The sequence below is a fragment of the Podarcis tiliguerta genome, assembly GCF_965153285.1.
Source record: "Podarcis tiliguerta genome assembly, chromosome: Z".
NCBI classification, from domain to species: domain Eukaryota; kingdom Metazoa; phylum Chordata; class Lepidosauria; order Squamata; family Lacertidae; genus Podarcis; species Podarcis tiliguerta.
The window spans coordinates 17,015,812-17,039,043 of NC_139553.1; the positions used below are offsets into that span (position 1 = coordinate 17,015,812).

The window sequence follows — 23,232 nt, forward strand, 5'->3', positions numbered from 1 at the left end:
ATAAGGTGTTCTTAAAGTTAGTAGGTATGGAGTTTGGATTAGTAGTAGTAGTAGTAGTAGTAGTATTTTACAACATATTAGTGACTTCTTTTTTACAGAACAATAAAAAAACCCTGCAATAAATAGATAACCCATAACATTAAAAACAAAGGAGAGAAAAATCTAAAACTCATCTATATTTTTGAAAGGCAGGACTGCAACATCCCACTCACTGATGGAAGCCACAGATTAAATAATAACATTTTTAAAGCAACCACAACCAAAACATTCAGGGTATTCCCATACACACATCAAACCTAATCCCAGATCCATATATATTTTAATATATATCCATAAGAACAAAACATAAGAGCATGAGAATAGTTCTGCTGGATCAGGCCAAAGGGGGTGCATCTAAGCCCTGTTAGCTCAGAGGCCACACAAAAACCCCCAATGGGAAGCCTATAAGCAAGAGCTGAGCTCAACATTACCCTCCCGTCCTGCAGTTTCTGGCAACTGGTATAAAGCAGCATACTGCCTTCAGCAGTGGAGGCAGAGCACAGCCTTTGTGGCTAGCAAGCATTGGTAGTCTTTTCCTCTTCCATGCATTTGACTATTCCTCTTTTAAAGCCATCCAAGCTTATGGCCCTCACTGCCTCTTGTGGGAGTGAGTTCCACAGCTTAACAATGTGATGTGTGAGCTCCATAGCAAGGGTAGAATCATCAGACCATGCCCTGTAAAGCTTAATTCATTTCCAAGATTTGCTGCCTGTACCTATGAAGATGATCATGGAGACAGACTAGTTCTACACCCAACACTGAAGGCTGTTCTGCAACTCTCGTTAACATGAGCTTCTTCTTCTTTTCAAACCTTGACAGGTCGCCGTGATTCCTCAGGGATCCGCTTGTATTACACAGCCTCTCTCCGGCCTTACAATGCAGGGATCATGGAGCTGGGCTTGGTCTACACACCGGTGATGGCCATTCCACCAGGCGAAACACACTTCCACCTGACCGGCTACTGCACTGATAAATGCACTCAGCTGGTGAGCAGGGGTATAGCAGTGTGTGTGTGTGTGTGTGTGTGTGTGTGAGAGAGAGAGAGAGAGAGAGAGAGAGAGAGAGAGAGCTGTCACCTGGACACAGTTTTTTGGGGGGTTGCATCAAGGCGCCCTGCTCCGCCGTGGGCTGTTGCCTCCTTCTCAGCACCATCCAGCTGGAGAGTGATTGAGAAGGACGCAACAGGCGCGCACCCTGATCCCTGCAAGACCAGTGCTGCTTTTGCTATGGCGCTGCTCACAGGGGCCAGGCCGCATGCCTGTTGCCTCCTTCTCAGCCACCATCCCACCCTAAAAGCTGGAGGGATCAGGAGAAAGACGCAACAAATTATGGGCACTCTCCCTGTAAGCAGCACTGCTCTCAAAAGCAGCACTAGGCTTGCAGGGGCCAGGGGAGCATGATTGCTCGCTGCACCCATGAGCCCAGTGTCATTTTTTTGAGAGTCTTGCAAAGTGACATTGGACTTGTGGGGTGCTGGGAGTGTGCCCCGCTTTGAAGCAGTAGGTCAGGGTCGCTCTGACAGCTGGTCCCACCTACAGCCTTGCCCCCATGGTGCAGGCAGGGAACACTCCACTGCTGCTGGTGAGTATGTTTACCTTTAGGCAAGCATAGCCAACGAGGCACACAGGGAGCTAGCTGCCTTCTACTGAGTCAGACCAATAGTCTGCTGAGCTCAGTAGTGTCTAAGCACAGTAGCAGCAGTACTGTGGGTTTCAGGCAGGGAGCAAACCCAGACCTGGGGTCGTCTTCTTGCAAAGCACTTCTCTACGACTGAGCTGTGGCCTTGCCCCAACAAATAAGGTATGATTCTAGTCCTCATGGTTCTGAATAAAGGGCTGAATTAAATAGGAACAAAGGAAGTTGATCTTGTATCAAGTCAGACCAACAGTCCTTCTACACTCAGTAATATCTACAGTGGTCAACAGCAGCTCTCCAGGGTTTCAGGCAGATGCCTCCCTTGACCCTACTTGGCAATGCCATTAAGGGTTGAACTTGGGACCTTCTGCATGCAAAGCATATGCTCCACCCCTGAGCTATTTCCCTTCCCCAGAATCATGACCTGTGTCCAAACCAGGGGAAAACCAATGCCAGTTCTAGATATTGTGTAGTGAAACCACTCCACGAGACAACTTACTGTTAGCCCTTTTTTGGTGTTCCACATTGATTTCTGATAACTGAGTAGTCACCTTCCCTTCCACTTGAAAGCATTTGCCATTTGCCATTCAATCCTCTGCGCCACAAATATTTGTGCGACCTGTCTTGCCAGGCACTGCCACCTTCTGGGATCCACATCTTTGCTTCCCAACTTCACACCCACCTGACAGGGAGGAGCGTGGAGACGGTGTTGTCCAGAGAAGGGAGAGAAGAGGAAATTGTCAACATCGACAAGCACTACAGCCCTCACTTCCAGGTACAGCTTTGATAGTCATTATATACAGACTATGTACCTCTCTCACCCTGACCTAGCCACTGTGATCCACGCGACGGTCACCTCCAGGCTTGATTATTGTAACTCACTCTACGTGGGGCTGCCCTTGAGACTGACCCAGAAACTCCAGCAGGTGTAGAATGCCACAGCGAGACTCCTTACGGGGTCCTCGCCGTGGGATCACATTCACCTGGTGCTATACCAGCTGCACTGGCTCCCAGTGGAGTACAGGATCAGGTTTAAAGTGCTAGTTTTAAACTTTAAAGCCCTATACGGCCTAGGACCCTCGTACATACGGGACCGCCTCTCCTGGTATGTCCCATGGAGGACCTTACGGTCTTCAAACAAAAACATCTTGGAGGTCCCGGGCCACAGGAAGGTTAGGCTGGCCTCAACCAGAGCCAGGGCTTTTTCGGCTGTGGCCCCGATCTGGTGGAACACTCTGTCACAAGAGACTAGGGCCCTGCGGGACTTGACATCTTTCCGCAGGGCCTGCAAGACAGAGCTGTTCCTCCAGGCCTCTGGCCAAGGCACAGTCTTGGTAATCCTCATAGAACTCTAGCCCAATGGTTTCCATTAATTTGATTCTGAATTGATTTTAGAATGAATTGATTTTAGAATGTATTTCAATTAATTGATTGTGATTTTATGTAAACTGTGTTACTTTTACTGTTGTTAGACACTCTGAGCCTGACTTCGGCTGGGGAGGGTGGGATATTAATAATAATAATAATAATAATAATAATAATAATAATAATAATAATAATTTAATGTTCAGCTGTGATTCGTACCTTGCAGGGGTTGGACTAGATGGCGCATGGGGTCCCCTCCAAACTCTACAATTCTATGATTCCAGTGCATTTTAAAATAAGCCTAGTGTCCCCTCCAGTTAAGGGACAGAGGTTCTCTACCCTGCCAAGCAATATCTCTCACCCTCAAAGCCTTCCATCACATTTCCCTTCCACCTCAGTTACCCTCTGCTTACCTGTACATCTCTCTACTCTTGTCTCTCGCTTTATTTTAGGAGATCCGTATGTTAAAGAAAATTGTTACTGTTTTCCCGGTAAGCACATGTCTAAATGATGTTTTGTTTAATCCTTCGTAGGAGTTTTTTTTTTGGGGGGGGGACACTCTGCCACCTTATTATTCATTAATAATACCCATCAGTCCTAGGGATATGGATGAGGATAACCCTCTGAGGATGGGGTAAACTCCAAAGGGCATACACACACCAAAAGAGTTTCTCTTTGGGTCAGTCCTTTGGGGTGTGACAACAGCTGCTCCGACTGAATGCTTGGTTGTAGATGGGCTTGCCTCTAGGCAAGGGATTTGAGCAGGTGGGGGGGGGGAGAGAGATTTGACCAGGCTTCCAAGCAAGAGATGGAATGCTAGGAACCTCTGTTGTTGCTGGCATCAGTCTGTCTCAGGAGACAATGGAGTGTGCCTGCAGGGGTTGAGTTAAACCACTGTGTTAGCAGTGCAGAAGTTACTCCCCTGGGGTTCAATGCCTGGGCAGTGTGAATGGAGGTCCTGGGCTGCCCACACAACAAGACCACCCTCTCAGCCTCGCTGATGTGGTCCAAAAGAAAGCAGAGCAATACGTTTGGCACCAGCTTCGCTACAGGAGTTGTCAGAAGGAGACGTACAAGGCACCATCCAACCACCTTCAAGACTCCATTCTATATTTGTATAGAGTTTACTCCTTGGCCTTTTCTTCTCCTGAAGATATCCCTCAAGGCAGTGGAGGTTTAAGATCAGAGTTTTCCTTCTCTCCTACAAGGGCTCCCTTCCCAGGTTGGGAAGCCCACCTGTCCATCACTTCCCTCTACAGTGCATTCAGAAACTGCCTTCTTGACCACTGGGCCTACTGTTGGTCTCATCTGCTTAGTCTGCTGGAGCCTGTCTTCACAGGCAGGGAAAGTCCCTAACACATCAGGAGCTTGTGACCCATTGGCTCCCCTCACCTGGTTTAGCAGTTCCTGGGGTGTGGCCACTGTCATATGCTGACAGCTTCTAGGAGCTGCAGGTGAGAGCTAAGTGCAGGGTGGGGACAAAGGTGGACAAATTACCCCTGAAATATCATGACATGTCTCCTAATCAGAGGAACTGCCCCAGTGTGATTGGTGAGCTTGCTGCAATTTTGCTATTTTATATTCCTTGTTGCTTGTCTTGTATTTAAATATTTTTATTTTATTTTTACTTTCATATTGATTGGCCCATCTATCTCAGTGTCCTCTGCACTGACTGGCAGCAGCTCTCCAGGGTTTCAGGCAGGGATTCTTGAACGTTACATGAGTGGAGGCACCAGATGGTATGGCGTGGATCCCTGCCACTTTTTCTCTTGCTGCAGAGCCCTGGTGTCACAGATGCACAGGCCCAGCTGGTCATTCTCCCCAGAAGGAACTCTGTTGAAAAGCATTAGCGTCCCAAGAGGAAGTGAGGGCAGGTGATGCAGACACCAGCTCTCTGGCGCTTTTCTGTTTATTTCCAGGGTTTTCTCCTGACACAGACTGCCTTTTTGGCTGGGGCTCTCAGCTATCCAAACATGACAGATATAAGACAAAAAGGGATGGAGAGGAAAATATGCACAGAAACCCTGTATGGGTGAGAATAGGAGACAGGGAAGTGTGATTTAGCTGGAAGAGATAAGGACATAAGAGGAGCCCAGCTGGATCAGCCAAAAAGGCCCTTCTAGCCCAGCATCCTGCTCTCACTTATGTCCATTTACAATAGGACTGCAGAACCCCAAGCCTGGGGCCCAAATGCAGCCCTTCAGTCCTTTCTGTCTGACCCTTGCAACTCTCACCAGCCACACCCCTCAACAGCTTGGCTTCACACCCTCCCTGAGTGTTTTTGCATTTTTGCATGACTGTAAATATGTCCTTGAACTCTGATAATGCCTCTTGCTTGCCTGGAAGGAGGATTGAGAAAGGAATGTGTGTGTGTGTGTGTGTGTGTGTGTGTGTGTGTGTGTGTGTAGAAACCAACCTACAGCACATGGGCAAAATTCAAATCCATTGACCTGCCCACTTTCACCTCTGTCCCCACTCACCACAGCCATGTGACCTCCCAAAAGTTGTCCATTAGAGAATGCAGTCCTCAAGCTGAAAAGCTCCCCGCTCCCAATCCAGTTTCAAATAGGTGTTTTTCTCCCAACAGGGTGATGTTCTCAGAACTACCTGCATGTACAACACTGAAGACAGGACTAAGGCAACTGTGGTGAGCATCCCTGGATAGGTTCTGGGATACAGTATGGATTTGTGCCACTTGTGAAGATATGCAAAAACCCAGAGGCCAAAGGGGTGGTGCCTTCGTTCTCTGTCTAACACTGCATATGACATGCAAAAACCAGAACAAAGTATTCAAAATAAACAGTAGTACAAATTCCCACTCTTAATCCGCATTGTTTACAGACACCCTTTTACAGAATGTGGATTGCTTGATCCCGTAACTTTTTAACATTGTGTTTTGTAACATAGAACACTATGATTTTTGGCCTCCTCCTGAAACTGGGTGAGTGTGTAATGCAAATGAGACCATGTCTACTTAGAAGGAAGTCCTGTTGGATTGAATGGGGTTTACTCCCAAATGAGTGGATATAGGATCTGAGCCTTGGCCACCAAGGGCATGGAATGAAGGAAAGACTATGGAATATGGGAGTTTGGGTTTGGTGTGCAATGGGACAGGCCTCCCTCATGGGAGGAGTCAACAGAGCTGGGTCCCTCCATTCACATCTTCTTCTCAATTTCTGCAACCTACAGGGCGGTTTTGGCATTATGGAAGAGATGTGTGTGAACTACATCCACTACTACCCCCAGACGGAGTTGGAGCTGTGTAAGAGCGCCATAGATTTGGGCTACCTCCATCGCTATTTTAATCTAGTAAACAGGTAATGCATTGTAATTGCCCTAATGTGAGATCATTAACTGAGGAACAAATTGGCTTGCTGGAGGATCCACCAAAATGGTCTCTGGTAGGGCTACCTTGACCCAAACTGGGCTGACACAGAGAAAACCCAACCCAGCTTGAATCCAGACCCAGAATCAATTTGTGGGACAGGGCTAAAGTTTAATTAGGGTTATTTAAAGCCTACCGTAATTTAACATACGGTCAACAGGGGACACTCACAGTCCTACCGGTAGATACCATTGGGGACGGAATCTCTTGAATGTAAAGCAGCTGCTCTGCTCTACTGAACTATCACCCTGCCCCTTAAAATAAAGCAAGATTCTGGTCCCTAGAATTCTGAAGGAAGGACTGAGTTTAACAGGAACATAGAAAGCTGCCTTATACTGAATCAGATCCTTGGTCCATCTAGCTCAGTTTTGTCCACTCTGACTGGCAGTGCCTTTTGGGGATTTTAGGCAGGAGTCTTTTCCCAGCTCCACCTGCAGATTCTAGGTATTGAACCTGGAACCTTCTGCAGGTGCTGTACTACTAAGCTGTTTTTGATGTTATGAGGCTTTGCCTTTTTCTCTTCTTCCCTCCCTGAGACAAGAATTTTCTTCTTCTGGCAGGTTTAACGATGAGGATGTCTGCACATGCCCAGAGACCTCTGTCACAGAGCAATTTGCTTCTGTCCCTTGGAATTCTTTCAACAGAGATGTCCTGAAGTCCCTGTATGACTTTGCCCCGATTTCTATGCATTGTAATAAATCCTCAGCAGTGCTTTTCCCGGTATGTATAGCAATGAGAAACTTTGGGGGAAGCTGGGGGAAGTGGACAGAGAAATCAAAGGTGTTTTACCAATTCCTTGGTCTGTGCTGGGTTTCTTTGTCAATGAACACAAGGGCTAATATCTAAGTGAACTATTGGAATTAATGGGTCTACTCCACAGGTTTATTCAGATCCTGGGCACGTTGCATCGGTTTTCCCGATTGTAAAAACAGCATTTCTGTCCTGTTCTAATGTTCCTTTCATGTGGCAGTACTTGTGGCCTTATGGAGCTGTGGCTTTTTTTTACCACAGTGGCTTTTTTGATCTAGCCCAAACCCCTGCAATGCATGTCATGCTTAATGTCATTCACACCACTGGGTGTGGCATGACATAAAGATGAACATCATTGGACAACGCCAATACTCCCCACCCCTTCTGCACATGCAAGCTTCTGTTCCCCCACATCTTCCCCTTGCAAACAGCAGGATGGAATTGTAACATGGTATAACTGCTTAAAATTTCATCACTTTACTCCCACAGTTTTCTGGGTTAAGGGGGTTGCAAATGGATTTTTTTTCCTGGAATCAAATAACATGGAAATGAGTGCTAATCTTCTGCTATATTCTGCCAGATTTCAGGAAGTGGTTTTTACTTTACTTGAAAGCGCAAATATAATGTGCAAATTAATAGTTTGGGGGAATGGAATAAAGCGTTGTTTGAATGTAGCCCATAACTAATGTTGGGCAAGTTGGTCTTGTCCATTAATTTCAATAGGTCTACTCTGAGTAAGGCTAGCATTGGCTTCAACCCATTGCATTCTTTTTTCATGATGAAGACAAGTGGAACAAGTTCCCCTCCTCCCTTCCAAGTATTATTTTGCCCTGTTTTGCACTGCATGCATATTATTATTCACAACTGTCTAATTTTCCTGTGCCCATCCAAAGGCACAGGAACATGTTTCTAAGTGGTAATGCAGACCTGAATGGTCACAGTGCATTGCCTATGCATGAAGGTCTACAGCTAGCACAACTGGAGACTCCTCTGGAGCAACAGATTTATGCTTTGCATATCAGAAGTGCAAAATTCCATAGGTATTTCTCAGTGACATTGAATATAAAGCACCAAACACACATACATACACGGACCCCAGCTCTCAGGGCATCCCAGGAGAAAAAAAATGTGCCTTTTTGACTGTCTATTTTAGTCTCTTTCAGCCCAAAGATAGGTCTCATAGAAAGTGACAATGAATAATCTTGGCCAGGAGGGACATGTGATGAGCAGCCTTCATCACTGAAGACCTTTGCTTCTGTAGTTGGACTTTAAAAGTAATCACCCAAACTGTTTAAGTCATAAATAGAAGGATTGAATCCACTTTATGAAGGGGAAGTTCTTGGATTTGGAGGACAGTGCAAGGCTAGGGAAACTTTTGTATGATCCACCAAGGTAAGGCTTACTAGGGATGACTCAGAACTCCACATCTGCTGATGCCTGGAATCCATGTGGTCTCTAGGGGCAAGAGGGGGCCTCCACCCAATTCCACATGCAGAATCTTAACTTCAGTCCTGGTGACTCCATTGCATCTGAGGGCAGCAGGCTGGTTTAGAGGGTGTAAGTCAAACCCTCGGCTTGCCACTGCTTCCTGCACATTCCTCCTGAGGCTGCTGCCTCACTCTGCTGAATGATAAGACCAGATTTGCATTCTGGAATGGAATCAGGAATCTGTCGCACTGTGAGAAGACCATACCTAAAGAAAATTGGGCTGCTCTAAGCCTCTTTCCCTGAGTTTGGCATTGGATGGTTGAACAGTTTTGGAGCTGTTCTGCTATTCATACCTCGGTTTTTTTGGCATCTAGTTCCCAAAGAAGTGGGATAATGAACAAAAGGCTTAGAACTGAGAGGTCAAGCACATGGCCCTGATTGTGCAGAAAGTTCAGTCCTCGTCATCAAACACTTAAAGGACTGGAAGTTAAGAAATGCCTTTGAAAGCAGCTATCTTATCAGGACAGAGGTGGGGGAATAACTTCTTCACACAGCGCAAAGTTAAACTATGGAACTCACTCCCACAGGGAGGCAGTGAGGGCCACCAACCTAGATGGCTTTTATAAGACGTTTAGACAAATTAATAGTGAAGGCTATTGATGGCTACAAGCCAGGATGACTAAGCTCTGCCTCCTGAGGCAGCAATGGAAGCAGCAATGCTTCTGAGTACCAGTTGCAGGAAACATGGGGAGACAGCTCTTGTGCTCACAGCCTGTTTATGGGTTTCCCACAGGCATCTAGGTGGCCGCTGTAAGAACAGGATGCTAGCTTGAGGCAGCAGGAGGTCTACTCTGATAGCAGAACTTCCATGACCAGGGATAGTCTACTTCTGAATGCCAGTTTTAGGGAACCATAAAAAGGGAGGGTTGCTGATGTGCTCAGGTCCTGCTTGTGGGCTTCCCATAATGGACATCTAGTTGGGGGGGCCACTAGGGGGTGCATTGGAAGATGGCCGACAATACCATCTCTCTGACCCAACAAGGGAGGCTGTTATGGGAGTAGGCAGCCTCCCTTGTTGCCCCAAGGAAATGGGGAACACTGCCCTTGCCTGCTGTGCCCATAAATGACCCCCTAATTCGAAAGAAGGGGGTGAGGGCCCTAGGCTCTCCTGGACGCTGTCTCTGATCGCGCACTAGCTGCAGCAATTTGGAATAATTAATTACAAAAGAAGCAAATGCACATATTTCAAGTGAGGAAGGGGAGTGAAGTCTGCTAATTTAAGTGACCTCTGCGAAAGAAGACGACGGGCTGGAGAAACAGGAATATTTTACGATGAAGATACACCAAAGGCGGGGTATGTTGACAACGGGGCTGAATGGGGGGGGGGACCTTTTTTTACTTTCCTTCTATGTGATTTACAAGAACCCCTCCTTATTAGAACCGTCGGTTGAACTGACCCAAGCAGGATGATTAAGGTCTGTGTGGAGATAAACTTTAACCAAAAGTATGCTTTATGGAGACCGAGAAGCAATAAGAGCTTTTGGGAATGGCGCAGCAATTAATTCGGAGTCGCCATCTTGCCAAAGGATTTATAGATGGGAGGAAGAACGGACTTGTTTTCAGACTGCATTCCTAGTGAATCTCCTCAGAGGTTTTGAGAAAGGAGGCAGATTGGTAAAGATTAATGACGCTAAGACTGTTTTGATGTATGGAAGTGATGTTATATGGAAAACGTCTGGATATGGCTACTGGATAAAAAAAATAATATCCACGCAGGATTACAAACTGTTCTAACCAGCTTGCAGAGACTATCAGAGGTCACAAAGAGAAAGGAAAAATATATGAAAATAACAACAAGAGATGTGGAAAAATAATAAGAAAGGACTGGATAGTACTGTGAACATCATAAGGTTAGATTTGTGGACATTAAAGCAGCAGTAAGAAGCAAGAAGTTGATTGGATCCCTTCGGAACTTGAAATATGGGTACCCCCAACAAAAATTTAAAATTCGGCTGTGTAATTTGGAATTTATGTAATTTGGTTTGATTTGACGTGATTGGTTGGTTAATAAAAAATTATTCTCGAAAATGGACATCTAGTTGGCCACTGTAAGAACAGGATGCTGGACTAGATGAGCCATTGGCCTGATCCAGGAAGCACTTCTTATGTTCTAAACTGTATTGGGGGGGGTGACATTGGCTGTAATTAGAGTTGACACTAAACAGCAGCTGAAGGCAACTGACATGACTAAATCCTTGGAGGATGGATGGCGGCTAACAGATTGAGGTTGAATCCTGACAAGACAGAAGTGCTGTTTCTGGGGGACAGGAGGCGGGCAGGTGTGGAGGACTCCCTGGTCCTGAATGGGGTAACTGTGCCCCTGAAGGACCAGCTGTGCAGCCTGGGAGTCATTCTGGACTCACAGCTGTCCATGGAGGCGCAGGTCAATTATGTGTCCAGGGCAGTTGTTTATCAGCTCCATCTGGTATGCAGGCTGAACCCCTACTGCCCGTAGACTGTCTCGCCAGAGTGGTGCATGCTCTAGTTATCTCTCGCTTGGACTACTGCAATGCGCTCTACTTGGGGCTATCTTTGAAGGTTACCCGGAAACTACAACTAATCCAGAATGCGGCAGCTAGACTGGTGACTGGGAGCAGCTGCCAAGACCACATAACACCGGTCTTGAAAGGCCTACGCTGGCTCCCAGTACATTTCCGAGCACAGTTCTAAGTGTTGGTGCTGACCTTTAAAGCCCTAAACAGCCTCAGTCCAGTATACCTGAAGGAGCATCTCCACCTCCATCGTTCTTCCTGGACACTGAGGTCCAGCACCGAGGGCCTTCTGGCGGTTCCTTTGCTGTGAGAAGCCAAGCTACAGGGAACCAGGCAGAGGGCCCTCTTGGTAGTGGCACACGCCCTGTGGAATGCCCTCCCACCAGATGTCAAAGAGAAAAATAACTACCAAACTTTTAGAAGACATCTGAAGGCAGCCCTGTTTAGGGAAGCTTTTAATGTTTAATAGGTTATTGTATTTTAGTGTTTTGTTGGAAGCCACCCAGAGTGGCTGGGGAAACCCAGCCAGAAGGGTGGGGTATAAATAATAAATTATTATTATTATATTATTATAAAATATACACTTTTAGATAGCCAGCAAGGTCACTTATTTCCCCAGGAGAGTTACTCCTCAAAGTTCCTAAAATATCAGAACTACTGCTTTTTAGCAACTCGGGGCAGGTCTTTCAGTATGGCTGCTCCTGTTCTGTAGAACAGCATGAATCTGTTCCCAAGGGTCGTCTAGTCCAACCCCCTGCGATGCAGAAATCTCAACTAAAGCATCCACCCAACCTCTGCTTAAAAACATCCAATGAGGTCAGAAGGTTCTTCCCGATGTTTAGTGATAGCCCTTCAAATATTTGAAGATGGCTATTGTATCTCCTTTCAGTTTCCTCTTTTTCAGGCTAAACATTCAGTTTGTTATCATTTATAAACCTCTTGTTCATTGTTGCTGATTTGCACTGTTATTCAAAATATTTCTTAGCAGTTTTTATAGTGTATTTGTAAGTTACTGTGACTTACCATGGGATGTATGTAAAATGATGATGATGATGGTGATCATGATGATGATGAGATGATGATGATATGATGATGATGATGAATAATTAATAAACTGCTTCTCTCTCCAGGGTGAATGGGAGAGACAACCTGTACCGAAGATCACAGAGATACTACCGGAACCAGAGTCAAGCTGCGAGCCCAACCTAGTCCGTCCCCCAGTGTCCCCCACTCTAGTTAAACTCAACAAGGTGCCTTTAAAGTGAGAGCTGGACCTAACTTAGGCCTCATCCACACCTTACATTTAAAGCACTATGATACCACTTTAAACTTCCCCCAAATATTATTTCCCTCCAATAATTCATTAAGGGTACAGAGAACTGTTAGGAGAATGGGGACAGGGTGTGTGTCTCCTAACAAGGCTACAATTCTCAGAGTGGTTTAACAATCAATCCCTATTCACAGCGAACTCTGGGAACTGTAACTCTAACAGCTTTCAACACCCTGAACAAGCTACAGTTCCCATGATTCTTTTTTTTGGGGGGGGGCAGAAATGTTAAACTGTGATAATACTGCTTGGAATGTATAGTGCAGGTTGGGCTTTTAAGCAGACAGCTGCAATCCTCATAAAGGGATAATGGGCAAAGGAGAATCTCTTTACCACCCCAGGAGGCAGACCTAGAGCCAGGGTTTTTTGAGGTGTGTGGGGGTGTTGAGTGAAGCTCTGATCAGAAGTTAGAACAAGCCTACAGAGAGCAGTATGCTTGGATTTCAATCATAGCAGCTCTGCGGGTGAGCGATGGGACTTTTTCTCAAACAAAAATGAGCCTCACAGATGTATCTTCATAGATGGCCCCATTCTGAGGCACATAACAAGGCCTGACTCCCCTTTGGCTCTGCCTATAAACCAGATCCCACCAGGTGTTCCTCTGACCCACCCCAAGTTCTGCTCCAAAGCTCAAAAGAGGAAGTCTTTTAAAATAATAATCAAATTGAGTGGGAGTGTCAAAACACAGAAAATGAGCCTAATGCCCTCTGTGTTGCGGAATGATTGGTCTGTGGACCTGAGCTGATGTGAGGGAGGAACACGGACCATCTGTGTGTGTTTTTCACCCACAAACCCGTTAATAGTTACAACTTAACCTGCAACATTTATAAATAAACGTAATTGCAAATATCACACCAAGTCTGCTGCAATGTGTATGTGCACTCTTTTCTCCTTGATGGACAAACCTCACAGTCTATGGAAGGAGCTCAAAGATATTAATCATCATTGTTTATTTGTGTATTTGAAGACCAGGAGACTGCATCTGCAAAAGTGGTGTTATAGTTGGCTTGTCATTTCTAACTCTATGGTTTGCTTGAGAGCCCTGCTTGCCTTATTCCTTCTGAATATCGCTTTCTGGAAACCACAGGAGAGAAAGTTCTTGTGCTCATTCCCACTGGGGCATCCGGTTGGCCACTCTCTGAGAACAGGAAGTTGGAGTAGATGGACTGTTGACCTGATCCAGGAGGGCTTTTCTTATATTTTTAGTTCAGTGGCCCTGCTTGTGGGCTTCCCATAATGGGCATCTGGTTGGACACTGCAAGAACAAGATGCTGGACTAGATGGGCCTTTGGCCTGATCCTGCAAGGTTCTTCTTCTTTTTGCCAATTATTTTTATTGATTTTCCATTAATTTCAACGAATTGTCACCAAATTAATAGAAATTTAAAAGCTGACTTCCCCCATGTTCCTTCTTTTTCCCTCCCTCCATTGCTGCTCCAAATACATTAGCTTTCCCAACTTTCATTTCAATATTCAATAAAATTAAACATAATTATATGCAGGGTTCTTCTTCTCCTCCTTCTCTCCATTTTCTCACCATAATTACCCTGTGAGTTGGATTTGCCAAGAGAGAGCACTTGACCCAAGCTCCCCCACCAGCTTTCACCCTTAAGTGGGGATTTGAACCCTGGCCTCCTGGGTCCTAGTCCAAGACTCTATAACCACTTCACCACACTGGCTCCTAAAGCGTATTTATCTCTAGCTTCTAGACAGGGCCTTCCACCTGCCTCTTCTAAGATGCCACCTGACAGTGAGAAGCCTTCAGATCATTAAGAAAGTCTGCTACTTTCATCCCAAGAGCTGCTTTTATTTGTAAGCAAAGTTAATCAATTTGGCTGCATCCCCAAGCTGCCGCTGAATTCAGTGGGCCTTCTGAGCAGGCAAGGTTAGGATCACACTGTTAAAAGCCATATAGTGACCCAACTCTGATTTCTTGGACAGGACGGGGGCTGGATGGTTGTGTTGAAATCAAGATAGTAGGGCATCGATTTGTGTCCAGTTGTCAATAGAAATAACAATATGTCCCAGAAGGCGTTAAGCATCTCAGCCGAAAAGGAAGTTCATGGTAAGATTGACAGGAGTAGTGGATGCTGAAGAGAAATCATAGGGGCAGTAGAGGCTGATCCTCATTGAAACTGGTAGTGGGGAACGCAGGGCGCCCGAGTTATAGGTGGAGCCAGAGCCAGTGACAGGCAGGGCCAACTAATTCCAGTGTTGTCCCCATCCTCCTACCAGCTGACTTCTACAAAGGGCAACACTGAGACTAAGGAGGAGGAGGAGGAAGCTGACAGGCTTGTTGTAAGTAGGAAAGAAGGCATATAGGAGCTAGCTGAAGGCAGAGTGGGGTTGGTGGGGCAGAGCCCCATTTGCCCGAATGGACCAGTTTCCACTGCATGGGGTAGAGTGGGGTGGGGGGAAGGAACATGATTGTCATGATCTGCTACAGAGCTTCTTCTTGAGGCATTTCACTGGCCACTACCAATTAATTGGTGGAGGTCACTTCCACATTGATCTGGTCCAGCAGGGCTCTTCAAGTTTTCCTTGGGTCCTAAGCTCTGTGGAATTTTGCTGAGTCATCAGGACCCTGAAGATTTTGTCCCCTGCCCCAGCCAGCTTAGAGTCTAGTCATAGTCCAGACCTTTGTCCATCCATCTCAGTAGATCCCTTTCACTCTCTTGTTCTCTGGATCAAAGGGTGTCCTAGTGTGTGCTTTGGCTGCGTAAGGCACCCCCATCCTTTCCAAGGTGTATTCACCACTTTTCACAAAGTCCAGGGAGACCTGAAGATGAGACAAAGCCATGTTGTAGATATAAGTATTAGATATGTTCCCACCAAAAGGGTTTCATTTAATTTTCCTCCTTGTTCTTCTTACGGCTGCTATTAACATGCAAATGAGACTGGGATTATCATGCCAAGTGGGAAAGAGCAACCCCACATGTCAAACATCTGCTTAATGAGCAATGCATTCTGCAGGGCACATTCGGTGATCAGTCCACTCAGCAGAACATCACCTGTCTGCCACAACAGCAGCAGCAGCAGCAGCACGGTTTCCCAGCATGGGGGCCCCTTCCACTGCTTTAATTGGGGGTTCACAGTGCCTGAACTAAAGGTTTTTTGGAGGTGAGGTGCCCTTCTGAACACATCAATTCAAGGATACTGTTATGTGGGTAGCAAGCAATGTGAAGAAAACACTGGAGGTGCTTGAAAGGAATGTTCAGTAAACAAACAGCAAAACACTGCATCAAAAATGCTATTCTGGAATATAGAAAGCTGCCTTCTATAGTCAGTCCATCTCACTTAGTACTGCTTGCACTGACTGGCAATGGCTCTCCAGGGGTTTCAGGTGGGAGTTGCTGGAGATTGAACCTGCACTCTGCTGCTGCAATTCATTTTTCTTTAAAAAAGCAAAATTCCAGTCCCATGGTTCTGAAAGCAGAGGCTGAATTAAACAGATACATTGGAAGCTGCCTTTCACTGAGTCAGATATTTGGTCCATCTAGCTCAGTACTGTCTACACTGACTGGCAGAGACTCTCTAGGGTTTCGGAAAGGGAGTCTCTTCCAGCCCTACCTGGAGATGCTGGGGACTAAATCTTTTGCATTCAAAGCAGATGTTCTCCCAGTGAGATACAGCCCCTGTTCTAAGGCACACAGGCCGACACAGCTTCATCAATAAAAAGTCAACGTATCAAGTAAAAACTCCATAATTGGTCAATGACCCTAAATCCACAGCAGGGAACAGCTGAATGTCACAGTGCACCCAAGGAAACCTTATCATCATCTCATTTCGTGACAGCACAGTGTTCCCATCTCAACCTCTTGCACGTGCACACAAAAGCCCTTATCCCTTGTGGCTTGTCCATCTGGTCCAAAACAAACTGTCAAGAGATTTCAGCTTCACCAACAATTCCTCCCCTCCCCAACACACACACACACCACCCCTCCCTCCCTTCCTTTGATGTCAAGCTTCCCCCCCCACACACACACTTTTCGCTTAAGGCTCCTCTGTTGCATTACTAGATGCCAGCAAAAGGCAGAAGGGAAGAGGCTAAAGGCATAGGGAAGGCAAAGTCATTAAATTGCTGGAAATCATGTCCACAGTGACAGGTGTATCCCCTTCTTGGATTGGGAAAAAGGTGGGCAGGCAGGCAGGCAGGGGCTGCTAAAGAACTTTGGGGCTGTGGGCTCCTGTCCCTCCATAATTATTCATTTTAAAAGTATTTCAACTAGTTACCCTACAGCTCTCTCAACAGCTCAGGCCAGCTCATGATGAAATTTAAAATAGGAAAGAAACAAGATATGAATAAAACACAAGAACAGCCACAAACCAATTCATCAGAGAGGTTTGCACACCACCCAGTTCTCACTCTGACTTGACCCATGGTCCCGATCTGGGGTTTCATTGTTGTGTCAACCCAGGTAAGAATTCTAATTAATTAACCAATTAATCAACTACCCCCCCCCAAAAGAAACCTGATGCAGTTTCATTGGTGCTAACTCATGGAACCTCCCTGTACTGTTTTGTGTAGGTTTTTTTTAAAGGCAGGAGCAGAAAGCCTGCATTTTCAAGTATAATTTGCACTCCAAGCACCAAATACAGAATTGCCCACTCATCCCAATGCAACTTGGAGATGTTCTGCTTCCAAGACTCACCGGTCCACCATCAGGATCCCGGATGTAGCCGTAAGCTATTGTCTTGTTGATAGCATGTCCAAAGTCCGCCCTACGAATGTGCCCAACAGCTTTGCCATTCCTGAAGATGGCCTCCAAACCAAACATTGGCACTTTTCTGGAGAGAGCAGAGAAAGCCATTAGGTAGAAAGGCATCAGGTATGATGCAAGTTTATGGCAGAGGGCAAATCATGTCAGAAACTTGCCTTGCTGCAAATTCAGGAACTGAGGAGAGAGACTAGAACATCGAATAAACAAACATTTGCAAGTATCCAACACAAGATCCTCTCCCAGCTTTATCATTTCCCAATTTCACAAAGTAATGTGTCAAAAGGTTGGATGCAATTCAGGGGCACGTTTCAAAATCTTTGCTTCGGTATTTCAAGTGCTGCTGGCATCTCCTGTTCCTTTTAAAAGGCTTCGGATATGAGATCTGTCAGCTGTCAGAAACAGTCAGTGCTAAAAAGTGCTGCACACTAGCCATCAAACTTGTTCAGAAATTAAAATACCCATGGTGCACCCACTTCTAAATGAAGGTAATTGCTAAACTACATGAAACGTGAACCATCAAAAACGTCCAGTCCTTCAACACTAGCAGCGTCACACCCAGTATGTTGCCCAGGAATTCTAAGAAATGCAAAAGTCAGTGCATTTTTTAAATCAGTGATTAAAATTAAGGCAGTTTTGAAAGGTTTGGTCTGCCATCTTGATTCAAAATGGCATCCAACTGGATCCAAATAGAGATAAAAACTGGTTCAGGAACCATTGTGCAAAATTTGGTCAAAATCAGGGTAGTTTTGAAAGGTCCCGTCCATCATCTTGATTCAAAATAATGTCCAATTGTACCCAATCACAGATGAAAACCTGATTCTCAATATTATGAACTATCAAGCAAAACTTGGGGGGGTTCTGTGAATAGGTTTTACTTAAAGTAGATCCATTACAAATCAGTGGAGCTAAGTTAAAAATGTGCATCAACTTCAATGGGTTTACTCTGAGTAGGAATAACATGGACTAGCCTGTTGCAGATTTGATTCCAATTATAGGATACCTAATAGAAGTAGCAGTTCTAGATTCAGGTAAGTACCCATGTTGGTCTGACACAGATGAAATGAATAAATGAAAATTTAAAAAATTCTCCAGTAGCACCTTAGAGACCAACTAAGTTTTTTCGGGGTATAAGCTTTTGTGTGCACGCACACTTCTTCAAGATAGGAAGTAGCAGTTGTTTTGCAAAGATCTGGAGAGGTTTTGACATTGACATCTGCAGAGGGCAATGGAGGAGGCTGACTTAGATTGATCCATCTCAGTATTGTCAACACTGACTCTTCAAGGTTGCAGGAAGGGACATTCCCAGCCCTGCCTGGAGATGGTGTGGAGTCCACACTTCTGCCTGGAGAGCCATGCGCTCTACTAGCTGAGTGACAGTCCTTGTCCTTTTGCAAATTAGAGAGGCCTGAAGGCCAACTTGAGAGTCTGATCAGAAATGCTGAGCTAGATGCCATCAGATAGCTGCAACTGCCTACCAGTGGCTACTCACTCATCAGTGGTGAAGCAGACGAGGCGGCGGAATATTCCAGCTGCTTTCTGAGCCTCAATGGCTTCCCTCCCAAGGAAAGGGGTGTCAGTTTTGAGCTTGCATGTGAAAGCCAGGCCAGCTTCTAGGGGAGTATCATCAGGACGGAGGTCTGCATGCCAGTGCCTATAGCCTGAGAAGAAACACAACAGCCACAGACAGACCACACAGAGATGACTCTCTGACAATGGGAGGTAAACTCCCTCCACCCAGATCAGCTCAGAAAGTGCCCAGTTTTTTGACATGCTCTCTTAGATAATCCTTATAGGACAATCAGGTTTCATCCAAACCCATTTTGAGAGACATTGGGCTTCATCCAAGCCTCTTCTGAGAGAGACAACTTCCTACCAGCCCACCAAATCCACGTTTCCAGCACCTAACCTACTCAGAGCAAAAGCATGTCACAAATGTTACATAACAATTACAACTACTACAACTACTAATATTAAATAGCAACAATAATAAAATATTGGAGGGGGCAGGTAATCGATCACATGATGCGGTGCATGTACATCATTTGAATGGCAATGCCCATCAACTCTGAGGGGCCCCAGCCCCCTCAAATATTTTATTGGGGAAGCTGAAGACCCCCTCAGCCGCTAGGAGCTAGTTCCTATGATAATAATAGTATTCCCAAGATAGGAAATACAATTTCAGTGATCTAGAACCACCAGAAGCTGCTATTTATCAAGTCAGACCAATAGTCTATCTAGCTCAGGAAGGAGCTTTTCCCAGGCAAATGGGGATTGAATTTGGGACATTCTGCATGCACAGCATGTGCTCTACCGCTGAGCTATGACCCTTCCCCTAAGAGCTATGGCATCTCTGTGATCATAAGTAGCCTGAGAAATGGGGAAATAATCAATCAAGTCTGGGAAACAGGAATGGAATGAGGGCAAAGAAGTCTGCAGCCTCCATTATGACTGTGGGCTTTTGGCATACACACAGAGAGAGATTCAGACACAGCTGCCAGTAGAGTTTGAATCAAAGCAGCTGTTGAGAAGGCTTAGCTTGATCCAAGATGGCAACACTCAAATAATGTTCAGAGGGGAAATCTGATTATCCAGTTATTATCCAGGTCTGGGTTTCAGTGGCATCTTCACTCCATGACCACAACTAGTCAGGAATTCCAGCAGGATTTCAAGACAAACTGAAAACATGAAAGAAGGGGTGGAGAAACCTGTGGCCCTTCAGATGTTTGAGGACTCCAACCCTCATCAGATCCAGCATGGCCAACTCTCAGAGATGGTGATGGGAGCTGAAGTCCAACAATGTCTAGAGGGCATCATGTTGTCTACTTTTGCTTCAGAGGGAACCTCTGCACCTTCAGATGCAGATGGACTGAGCATGGCCAATGGTCATGGATTATAAGGGCAGCCTAAAATCTAGAGGGCCACAGGTTCCCCCTCCATGGGACCAAGAAGTCCCAGGTTCATCAATCCTTGGGATCTCCTGGAAGGGCTTGGAAAGCATGGATAGTCAGTATTAGCTGGCCTTTCCCATTCTGCTGACATCTAGATGTTAATGATTTTCCAAATCCCATCAGTCCCAACCAGCAAAGCTAATAGGCAGGGATGATAAGAGGCATTGAGAGGGCAGTGCAGGATCCCCAACATCTGAGCTAGATAGAAGTCTGTCTCCAGGCCATCACTGCAGATAGAAGCAAGGACTGTCCAAACACCTTTTTCAATGCTGAGAGAGTCGATGGCCCTGTAGCCAGCATTGATGATGCCATGCCTGGTGCCAGCCTTCATAACTGACCGGTAGACCTTCACACAGTGCTCCTTGGGGACATGAAGCTCCCAGCCCATCTCTCCCACAAACGACAGTCTCATGGCACGGACCTGAGAAGGCAAAACATAGGAACTTAAAGAGGAACTTGGATGCTGGATAAGGTCAGTGGCCCATCTAACCATGTTCTCACAATGGTATTGTTGTTTTCCCATCCTTGCCTTAGTTTTGAAGTGGCCGGGGACACTTGGGAATGGCTTTTCATTTATTCCAAATATCACCTCACCAGTAGCCTGACCTCTCTGCAGCCTCACTGGGTGCCAGCACATCATTTAAAGCCTGGGGAAGATGTCAGGAAGTTAATTCATCCCACAGGGCAGCCAGGGAGGCTGTGGGGTGCTGGAGATATGTTTACGAGAGAGAGAGAGAGAGAGAGAGAGAGAGAGGAAGGAAGGAAGGAAGGAAGGAAGGAAGGAAAGACATAAAGACATGCCACCCTTGGCCAGCACCCCATGCCTAATGGGAGAACCTGCCCTGTGTCTCAGCTTGGGTTTTTATTCAGTGTGTCATGCTCTTCACCCCTATCGCCCATCTACAGTCATATTTTTTTTTGTTCTAACTTTGCGACAGTTGGCCTACTGGTGCTAGAGACGGGAGATGGCGTGTCACCAGAGCAACTGAGTTAATACAACGGGACACCTCACAGTTGTTTTTCTCCTTCGCTCCTTGCTCTTCTGGTCCTCTGAATTTCCCCACGGGATGTATTTTAAAATAGCAGATTTATTTCCTATCCTTGAGTCCCATCAAACCCCTGGAAGGGAATGAGGCACTGACAATTACACCAGCACAATGGGGGCCTGTCAGCAGCATGACGAGCCCCCCACTCCCCGACCACCCGGAGGAATGGAGCCGTCAGCCCTGCTGATTTCCAAGCCTTCCTCCGGAGATGATCATTTAACACGACACGTTGCATTAATCTAGATTAGCCAGATGAAATATTCATGGGCTCCTAAGCGGAGGATAGCTGTTCAAATCCGTTTATTAAGGACAGGGAACAAAGCGAGACATGGAAGGAAGTGTCAAGTTATCAGCTTTGATTGGCCATGTGGAGAGTCCCTCAGCTGTCAGAGAATATAAGAAGGGCCTGGCTGCTGGATCAGGTGAATGGCCCATTTCGTCCAGAATCCAGTTCTTACATTGGCCAACCAGATGCCTCTTCTGAAAAGCCCTCAACCAGGACCCCACCATCTGGCATCCAAAGGTAGACTTTCTCTGGGCATAGAGGTCCTACTATCACAATAGATCAATCAGGACAGAGGGTCAGCTGTTCTGCTACAGTGGACAACCAGATACCCCAGTTGGAAACCTGCAAGCAGGACCAGAGCACAAAAGCAACTCTCCACACTTACGTTTCCCAGCAACTGGCATTCAGAGGCAAAGAGGTAGAAACATTTATGAGGGACCATGGTCAGTTATCACCAGCTTCAGCCAAAAGGATCTTGGGTCATAAGGTTCTCTAGGAGAGCTCCTGCCAGTCAGATCCAGCAACACTAGTCTATGCAAGCTCAAGAACCTGGTGGCAGCTTCCTGTATCTATCCTGACAGCAGCCCCCAAAAGCCACATGCTTTCCAATCACTCTTCAGCTCTGTGGCATGTGGCAAAATAACTGCAGTTTCTCCTCTCCTAGCCCTGCTTTCTGAGCTTAACCTCTGAAAATTTAAAGAAAGGGTTAATTCTTTTCCAGCTTCCCACCCACCTACAAAAAGCTCTGAACATTCACACCCCTCCTGATTAGATTGTCAACCTTCAGAAATGCTTTGCTGCGCCACTGAGAGTGTGACAGCTCCCAGCCAAGGCTCTATTGTCAGGGGAGCTCAAAATAAACCCACAATCCGCTTTCAGTTTCCCACCCCATGGCTGCTGAGGGAGTTGCTCTTTTGAGCAGAGAATTCTACTCTAGTAGCTTTTCATTTTAGACATGTCTTTTGAGAATTAACCCCCACTCCTCGTTTGTCTTTTTTAAGCCCACCAACTTCAGCGTCTCTCTTCGCTAGGCTTTAACCTATCCCCCGTCCAATTCCTGGCCGTGTCTTAACAACTACAAGGCAGGAAGAAATTCAACAGGGGTAGCTCTGCTTATGGTTCTATTTCCACCCTGATAAAAGAATAAACAAACAAATCACACCACTTAATTCTGTCCAAGGCAAATCCTCTGCCAGAGAAAAATTATTTTGCCAGCTATAAGGCAATGGAACAGAGAGAAGTGCCTTATACCAAGTTAGATCTGTGGTCCAGCCAGCTCTATATTGTCCGCACTAATTAGCAGTGGCTCTCCAGGGTTTCAGGCAAGAGTCCTCCCCAGTCCCACCTGGAAATGATGGGGGTTGAACCTGCGGTCTTCTGCATGCAGGAGCATACAGAGGATGAGGATGAGGATGAGGATGAGGGAGTCTCTCTCTTTTGCATTTTTAAATGACTGCAATCCACACACTAGGACCTTATGGTGTAGGTCGGGTTATGAAATATTAATAATAACAGGAATACGAGAATGGGGACTTTTCAGTGGTGGCTCCCTACTTATGGAAAGCTTGGGGAGGTTCATCTGGCATCCAAATATATGCAATGATGGTGCCAGGTAAAAACATTCCAATTTCATCAGGCCTTTGCCTTTTTGCACAGATGGGATATTTTAATGTAGTTTTTTTAAAAAAAGAATTATCTTTTAATATGTTGGTTTTTTATGCTGATGTTGCATGTTTTTTGTTTTGCATAAA

General features: G+C 45.9%; 2 protein-coding genes across 3 annotated transcripts in view; one reads left to right on the forward strand and one right to left on the reverse strand.

Moving 5' to 3' along the window:
* DBH (dopamine beta-hydroxylase) overlaps nt 1–13,333 on the forward strand; it is a 36,528-nt gene extending 23,195 nt beyond the window's left edge. For both annotated transcript variants that reach the window (XM_083423697.1, XM_083423696.1), the window contains 7 exons: nt 859–1,025; nt 2,306–2,449; nt 3,492–3,530; nt 5,627–5,686; nt 6,229–6,356; nt 6,985–7,144; nt 12,285–13,333. In XM_083423697.1, coding sequence (XP_083279823.1) covers nt 859–1,025; nt 2,306–2,449; nt 3,492–3,530; nt 5,627–5,686; nt 6,229–6,356; nt 6,985–7,144; nt 12,285–12,419 — 833 coding nt within the window. In that variant the 3' untranslated portion in view covers nt 12,420–13,333. The remainder of the gene's footprint in view (nt 1–858; nt 1,026–2,305; nt 2,450–3,491; nt 3,531–5,626; nt 5,687–6,228; nt 6,357–6,984; nt 7,145–12,284) is intronic.
* Nucleotides 13,334–13,416: 83 nt separating this feature from the next.
* Nucleotides 13,417–23,232, reverse strand: part of SARDH (sarcosine dehydrogenase) — a 46,738-nt gene continuing 36,922 nt past the window's right edge. Inside the window, exons 19-22 of the mRNA XM_083423526.1 lie at nt 20,408–20,570; nt 18,691–18,859; nt 17,133–17,268; nt 13,417–15,259 (exon numbers count right to left, since the gene is read on the reverse strand). Coding sequence (XP_083279652.1) covers nt 15,134–15,259; nt 17,133–17,268; nt 18,691–18,859; nt 20,408–20,570 — 594 coding nt within the window. The 3' untranslated portion in view covers nt 13,417–15,133. The remainder of the gene's footprint in view (nt 15,260–17,132; nt 17,269–18,690; nt 18,860–20,407; nt 20,571–23,232) is intronic.